Source organism: Lycium barbarum, chromosome 1 (genome assembly GCF_019175385.1).
Source record: "Lycium barbarum isolate Lr01 chromosome 1, ASM1917538v2, whole genome shotgun sequence".
NCBI lineage: Eukaryota > Viridiplantae > Streptophyta > Magnoliopsida > Solanales > Solanaceae > Lycium > Lycium barbarum.
In genome coordinates, this window is record NC_083337.1 from 100,818,974 (window position 1) to 100,827,494 (window position 8,521).

Below are 8,521 nucleotides of genomic sequence, written 5' to 3' on the forward strand. Positions count from 1 at the left end.
ACTAAAATTTAATTATCAAAAATTTAAAATTAATATTAAAAAATATCTGTCTTTATAAATGATATTAAATTTGTTATTTAATAACACATTGTTTCTTGAAATATATTAATTAATAACCATATATTTGTAACTAATATTGTAAAAAATAATTGATATATATTTTCAAATTAATAATATTTTAATTTTAATTAATTATAAAATTTAAAAGCAGATTATTTTTGTGAGAACATCATGGATGGGATATTTGACCAAAAAAATATATTTATAAATATAATGCCATAACATTATTCAAATGTTTGCCAAAAAATCTATCAACTTTAAGTGAAAAATAGACAACATGCAATGTGAAACAACAAGTCAATAGTACTAAAGCAAATAAATTAAAATAGAAAATATAACCTAAATTCAAAATCCAAAAGAAAAAGTTTAATATAATACTCTTATGTCAAATTCTAGCATTACATAAGTAAGTTCCAACGTGGCTTAAGTAAATATAATTCAAAAGAAAGGAATAATAAAGTCTATTACCTCATTCATAACGAAATTCTACTTTTATAACGTCACTCATAATATGTCAAGTTTGTTAATGACTCACTCTTTCTAATATTAAGAGGTGTAGTTTCAAAAATTAGAATAATAGCATGGTTATGCTAAATTAACAATAATAGTAATAGTAGTAATAATAATAATAATAATAATAATAATAATAATAATAATAATAATAATAATAAGAGAATACGAACAATTACATGGAACCACAAGAAGTAAAGGTTGGGATTGAGAAAAAAAGAAATGAAATAAAAATAAAATAAAAATAAAAATAATTAAAATGTAAAAATAAAAAAGAAATTAAAATAATAGAAATTAAAATAAAACAAAAAAGAAAGAAACTAAAAAGTAACCCTGGAATTACAGGGTGTAATTACATCCAATTCTCAGCCGCCACACTCCCCACCCCCTTTTTGAGAATTGGAGAGTGTAATTACACTTTCTCAATTACACTCAATTCCCACGTAACTGTGTAATTTCTTGGTCAAACAGACAAACCAAACTGCGTAATTACACCCAATTTCAATTACTTGAATGGCTTTCGAAACAGGCCCTAAGTGAAATTTGTACATGTGCATTAGCATTTAGACTAAACTAACCGACTATGCTACAAAATATCTACCACAACTAACTCTAACAAACTCCGTTTAGCTGACTTAATTACACAACTAATTACTATTAGTTACAAAACTATGCCAGTTGGTTCCTAGCTAGCAAGTCGAGCTCAGCTTGAGCTCATCAGTCTCAACAAAAAGAAATTAATTTGACACGATTGTTCATACATTTCCAATTCATATATCTAACTCTTTTTATTTTTATTTATGAGTTTTCTTACTTATTTTCATTTTGGAATTCTTCATTTTATTTTTTTCCAACATTTAGGAATTCGTCATGACTTGCCAAAAACAGCATTTCAAGATTATTCCATATCCAAGAAACAATCTTCCCAGAAGTGGTTTTCATTTGTGACGTGATTGTCATCAGTCATAAACTATGAACCATTCACCCAAACTTATGAACCGACTCTTTTTTTTTTTTGGCTCAAAAACTATAAAAACCAAAGAAATTACATTTGTATGTTTTTCCATTACCTCACAAACAAAATAGGCCAAAATAAAAGCCATCATGATACAAAACACAATCACTTTGAAATGACACTAAAGACAATTAAAATTACCTTGTTGAAAATTGTTCCTTTTGACAATGGAAAAACAGGAATAAGAATAGTAATGTCAATTAATGGGAGGCATGGATATTGTTGAGTGAGAAAAAGGGAATGAAGAGAGAGTAAGGAAATCCGGGGTTTTGAGATGTTCCCAGCTCCTTGAAAGAATTGAAGTTGCTGCACCATCTATTCCTATATGCGTCACATGCTTCACATCCGTTGGAGACCCTATTTCTATCCCCATCTCCTCCTCCATTTCATCCTTTTCCACTGCACAAATTATATACTGTTTGTTAATAGTTGACAAATTAGTTATTTTCGTACCATAAAAAATAATTTTATGACTTTACGGTTATAATGATTAAAGTGACATTACATGAAACTAACTCGTTTGAGGGGCTTTCAAGGAGTATTGACAGTGGCGGAGCTAGAATAATTCTTAAGGGGTTTAAAATATGAAGAAGTAAACAGAAGAACTCCAAAAGGATTCAACACCTATTATATATACATAAAAAGTTCATTTTACCTTATCTATAGTGTAATTCTCCACCGAAGAGGGTTCAGATGAACCCTTTTGCTTCCACTTGGCTCCGCCCCTGAGGATGGGGGTGGATAAAATTGTATTAGACGGAACTCTTGACCTTAGGGAAAGGGCTAGGAATTCAGAGGCGGAGTCAGAATTTTAACTTTATGAGTTCTAGATATTAGAACGTCGACTTCAAGTGCAAATAACTTGGTATATTTCTTAACACAAATATATTTTTGAGCAAAAATTACTGGGTTCGGCCGAATCCATAGCTGAGCTTCTACCTCCACCCCTACCGCGAAATATATTCCAATATATTCAAGTATATATTTTATTTTATTTTATTTTATTTTCACACGTTTTAGTGGGAAAATTTTCATTTTGCTCTATAACGTGAACTATAGAGAGTCATAATCTATATATAATATAAAACTAGGTATAGATAAGGTGATGTGACACCTCTCTATGGCCTCCATTAGTATTTATCTTTTTTCTCAATTTTTTGACATTTTTCTCTTCATTCTCTATTTTACTAAATAGAATAAAATATTAAAGGTTCATCCCCACAAATAATAAAGACTCACTCACCATTTAATAACATTATTTGTCATTACTTCCCTTATAATTATTGTAATTGTATTTTATTAAATTTATATCTATTATAAAGCTAGGCAAAAGAAAAGTGATGTGGCACCCCTCTTTGATCAAGGAACCTAATATATATATATATATATATATATATATATATATATATATATATATATATATTATTATTATTTTTCCTACAATGTCCCTTGACTTTGAGACTTCTTCTCCTCATTCTAAGTGATTATTATTCAATTATTCTTCCGTTTGTATATCCCCACGTTCGCTCCCCATTAAACCCCATTCCTTCATCATATGTAATACACCATAAAGTGTAACGTAAAATTTTATTTCCTGCTTATATACCCACGTTCATTCCTCATTAAATACCCCTTACTACAATCCAATATGTGGTGAATATATGTAAGCTTATTTTTTCTTTGCGCTTTATGGCTGAATTGTTAAAGATCTAGACGTCCTTTCCCCTCGAAGAACTGGTGATGTGAACTTCCTTTCTTTTTTTTGGCACTTCAAAAATATTATGTAACCATTATATATAATATTAGTGTTCTAAATGTTCAATCTATTTTTCCTTTTTTAGCTTAGAACTTTACTACATTTTTTTGTTTTGGCTTCAAATTGTTGTCCTTTGTAGATGTGGCCATCTTTGATTAATGAAGCTAACGGAGGGAGGTTTGTACAATACCTTTTTGGAATGGCCATGTACCAGTATATCGTCAGCTTTTTACTATCAAATTTAAGAATTGTTTGAGATTCTTTTCCTGCAATTTTTAGTTTCCTTCTGTTTTGCAGCATTTTTATACTGATATTGTTTTTTCATTATTGCTATTTTTCTCTTTTATTTAAGTACCTCAATCTTGTGAGTTCCATTTTCTTCTTCCATAATGTGTATATATAATCTTACTTTTGGCATGACAATGGCCATAACAAATAAGTCATAGTTGCAAGGTTGGTAGAAAAGTCAGCCACTCACATCTATGGGTAGATATAAGGACAACGACAAGAGCTACAAAATTTTGTATGAGGTACTAGGACTGGGAAATGAGGACGTGAAGATCACGGTGGAAGATGAAATTTTGAGGATAAGTGAGAGAACGACTGCACACGAAAAAGTAAAAGAGGAACAATAAGATGATGACTTATGGTGATCAACCAGTTATAAATATAATACAGAAATGATGTTGTACTTTCTGAAGATGCCAAGGTAGATAAATGAGTATCAAGATTGAGATAAAAGATGGTTAAAGACGTTAAGTAAATTTATATCGTTAAAGGTTCAAAGTGTCATCCACATTATATTGTAACAATTATGTGGTATATATTAAAGAACCAAAAAGCGCCCTCTTAAGTTTCTTAATTGCACCTCTATGCTCTCTTAATTACATCTTTTCTTTTCCTCATACAACCGTTGTCTATTCTTCACATCATTTTTCCATTCATCTTCTATTAAAAATTTCACTTTCACAACTCATATCTTTATCTCCATAAATATATTTTATATTCTCTTGATTCCTATATCTTTAGTATTCATAACCTTAATGGGTAAATTTATGACAATTGTTTTGTCTTCGCAAACAAGAAGAGATGATGTTTTTGAATATGTAGTGTTATGCCAAAAGTCCCCAGCTAATATATTTAAGGTCTCCAAAAAAAAGTCGTAAAGTGAATTTTCTATTTCTCCTCATAATCAATTACTACGTTTTTATTTTTCCTCATAATCATCTACTACGGTATTTCCTCATTTTTTTAGGTGCTTATTTTGAATTGATATTAGAAATACATAGCACTTGCTTTGTGACAATCATCTTATAAATATTGGTCATTTTGTTGTTGTCATAATGGAGATTTTTAGGCAAAGGTCAATACGAAAATTATTTATCCTAACATTTACGAAATATTTTGATGTAGAATGCTGAAAAGAATTACATGAATAACTCACTACATGAAATAGAAGTTTTCTTGTTTTGTTTATTTGTATAAAATTTTGAGTTTATTTTATTAAGTAAAACATATGCAAGTTGACAAGATTAGAATGCATTTCATGAGCTTTATAGGTATCTAATTAAATTACGTTTTAATGTTTTCATATGGTCAGCCGTATAATGTCCTCTAGCGTCCAATATGAAATAGAAAGAATGGCAAGTATAGTTGTTAGGATATTGAGCTACAGAGGCTTTTGTGTGCAACTTTTGGAAAGCCATTAATCTAACTTCTTTTAGAAATTTCAAAAGTTTCCATTGCTAATTGATGGTGTAGTAAAGGATGTTGTTATCCAATTCATTGCTTCTATTGGTGAAAACACTTCCTAAAGTCTTCTCCTTAATGTGTTTTCATTTGGTCTGTTACTAGAATTATGATGAGGTATTAGAACTCTTAGCTGACGAAACTTTTCAGGGTGCTACGACCAAGAAGCTTAAGCTTCTTGAAATTTGTGACATCCCTTAGGAAGTTTCAAATGCTTTTAATAGTAAGTCACCATACACTAACATAAGCCAAACAATCACACACACACATCTCTCTCTCTATATATATATATGTTTTTTTGACATGAGAGATATTTAATGCTCTTTTATTTTCACTAAAATGATAGAGAGTTTTTAATTTATAGAGAGTTTTTAATTTTTTCTTACTTTTAATTTATTTTTAAAATATGTCAATTTTCGAAATACATATGGATTATATTGAATTTACAAACTTATGTGTTAGCTTATCTTACGAAAGAAAAATTAAAGAAGACTTTAGCCAAAATATACATTGTGATTACTTTTAAATTTGGTATCAGAAAAATTAAATCATAAATCTAATGAGATCTTTTATGATCGCGCGAAGTGCGAAGAAATTCACTAGTTCATAATTAAAGTATAATATACAATTCATGCAATAAAGTTATTTATTCCTTTAGACTCTTAGAGACAGTATCACACTCACCTTTTAAACAATTAAAGATTTGTTTCGATGATTTCTTAGTTTCACAATCTTACTTTTGGGTTCGGACACATAATCCCATTGCTATTAGTGACCTATTAAAATTCGCTAGCTGTTTAAATCTTCATCGGTTTTCTTCTTTGTTTTAATGTCTACAACATATATAACAAAATGAAATTCAACATCTACTGCAAGCAGTACTCACCAAATAAGTGAGATAAGTTCTTGAAATTCTTCAAAAGCCTCTGAAACCTGGGAAGTGCCATAAGACTCTTCAAATTTTCACCCTCCAAGATTTTGTCATCCTCCTCCTCCTCCTCTTCTCTTTCTTGTTGGTCTTCTGCATTATGTGAAATATCAACACACAAACATAGTTGTTCCATACAAATAGTTGCAAATGAAGGTGTGTAGTTTGGGTAGAGGTGAATCTAGGATTTAAACTTAATGGATGCAATATTTAATATTCTTAGCACTAAACTTCTTATACTTTTGAAATCATGGGTTTCGGATTAACTATTTGCTATCAAACTCAATGATTTTTCCACGTATATACTCATTTTCCGTGTTGATTGAAAAAATTGTATTCAATTGAACCAAAGGCTGCATCCACCTTGGTATGTGTAGGGGGGAGGAGGGAGGGGGTGGGGAGGAGAAGAAGATAAAAGAAAGAGAGAGAGAGACTTGTAGGAGTTAAGTGGACTTCAGGGCTTGATTTGATCTTATGATGAGGGGGACCAATTGCAACACTTGATTCAGAGATGCAACCCACAGAAAATGGAAGAAGTACAAATTTTTCCATTCTATCCCTCATTGTGTACTTCAAACAAACTATAAGAACACAAACCAGAAGTATCAGGAAGAATTGTAGGTTTTCTTGTTTCCTTTGTGGTGAGATGGAGAGAAGAAAATTAATGGTAGTGTGAAGAATATGGTGGAGGGAGAGTTGGGAAGGGTTTGTTATAGTAGTTGTTGTCTTTGCCTTTATTGTTAAGTTAGAATAATAGACGTTTAAGTCAATATCACATCTTAAGTGAAATTGAATGTTAAAATCATACCAAAATGCACATAAATAATAAAGAAGAATTAAATATATCTCAACTGTTGTCTTTGTTTCTCGTTGCAATTGATATGTTGGGTTTTAATGCAAGGTGGGTGGGGTCTGCTTTTTTACTTGTAACACTTAGAGGAGAAGTCACCATTTGATTTAGTTGGAAGATACCAAACTCTAGTCCCCAATGCACCAAGTACCATGTTCTTTTCCTTTTCTTTCTTTTCATTTACAATGAAATATGAGCATATACTTCAACCGGACTCCACCTTTATAGAGTGTATAACAAGCGAACATGAATTTCTTAAATGACTAAATTTGGGTCCAAAATATCTTGGAATAAATATGCAATTATTAGTTATGTATTGGCTAAGCTTCAATATCCTTGTAGCTAATTTGTGGAGATTACTAGTGTTCTATCTCTTTCTGAATCCTAGCCACAATCTACGTTTTTAGTGTGTTTGGGAGATGCAGCACTAGATAGGCAATCTTTCTTTAATATATTAGTACAAAATATATCACTGAAAATCTCAAAATAGATTTACGTTTCTTTTATAAAAATATATATATATATATATATATATATATATATTCATTGAGAATTGTATCTTACTGCACATGTGGTACTTGTAGCCAATCCATTTGGCTTTATCTCTATTTATAAATTCTAATTAATACGGAATAAAAACTTATCCGTACTAAATATTCAAATAATATTTTACTATATATAAGGGAGGATCCCAAATTTTTGTAGTCCTCACAAGAATTTTTATTCTATGATGTTTGTATGCGGTAAAAACCGATGCAACTTGTACCCGGTAAGAACCGGCGTAAAGTTTAAGGCCATCCGATATGAGATCGAGGGAAAGTAGGACCGTAACAACCGGTAGGAATTAAAACCTAGGAGTCATGAGTACATTCAACTTTACGTCAAAACCGAGGGTATTTTGATGTGTACGGATAACCCGAGCCAGAAGAGAGCACATTCAACATAGGTCCGGAGAATCCGTTATGGAACAAGTCACGCGTCATTTGACCGTTCCGCCATTTGCGCTGACAACTACACGAGTGTTAGACCATACGGACGCAGCCTTATCCATTTTAGGATTTTTTCTAGAAAGGCTTTTTCTTACATTGTACTAGGGCCCATATATTGTTAGCTATAAATAGAGGTCTACCCTTTCCTTTTGGAGGTTAGCTTTTCATTATTCTATACATTTTGTAATCAAAAGGGTGGCAGTTAAGTCTCATTAAGTATTTTGGCTCGGTGGAAGAAAGCAAAATTCCAAACCGAACCAGTTTGCAGAGCTCATAAACTTCTTCCTAAGTTTCCTCTATTATTATTTATCAAATATACTACTATTTACTTGCTATTATCTTATACTATAAATTAATCTAGAGCCCGTTTGGATTGGCTTATAAGTTGCTTATAAGCTGTTTTCAGCTTTTTTGAGTGTTTGGCTGGCCAGTTTAAAGTCATTTTGTGCTTAAAATAACCTCAAAAAAAATAATTGGGCCCATTTGACTTAGCTTATCTAAAGTAGCTTATAAGCCGAAAACATCTTATAAGCCAAAAAAAATAAGTTGGGCTACCCTAACTTATTTTTTTTAAGCTTATAAGTTGTTTGCAACTTATAAGCTGCTTAAAATAAGTCCATCCAAACAAGCTCCTAACCACATATCCTATTAACCACTTACAAAT

At 30.9% G+C, this 8,521-nt stretch overlaps 1 protein-coding gene across 2 annotated transcripts; it reads right to left on the minus strand.

Annotated features, from left to right (window-relative positions):
* Positions 1-1,600: 1,600 nt before the first annotated feature.
* On the minus strand, positions 1,601-6,756 carry LOC132636396 (CRIB domain-containing protein RIC4-like). Of its 2 annotated transcripts, none has more exons than XM_060353259.1 (3): positions 6,453-6,756; positions 5,977-6,108; positions 1,601-1,984 (listed from the first exon to the last, which is right to left on the minus strand). In XM_060353259.1, exons 1-3 carry the CDS (start codon positions 6,580-6,582, stop codon positions 1,782-1,784), a joined length of 465 nt encoding a protein of 154 aa, XP_060209242.1. In that variant the 5' UTR covers positions 6,583-6,756; the 3' UTR covers positions 1,601-1,781. The 2 variants fall into 2 exon arrangements, with proteins under 2 accessions (XP_060209242.1, XP_060209234.1); XM_060353251.1 differs by having other exon boundaries at positions 5,977-6,111; positions 6,453-6,747.
* Positions 6,757-8,521: the final 1,765 nt, after the last annotated feature.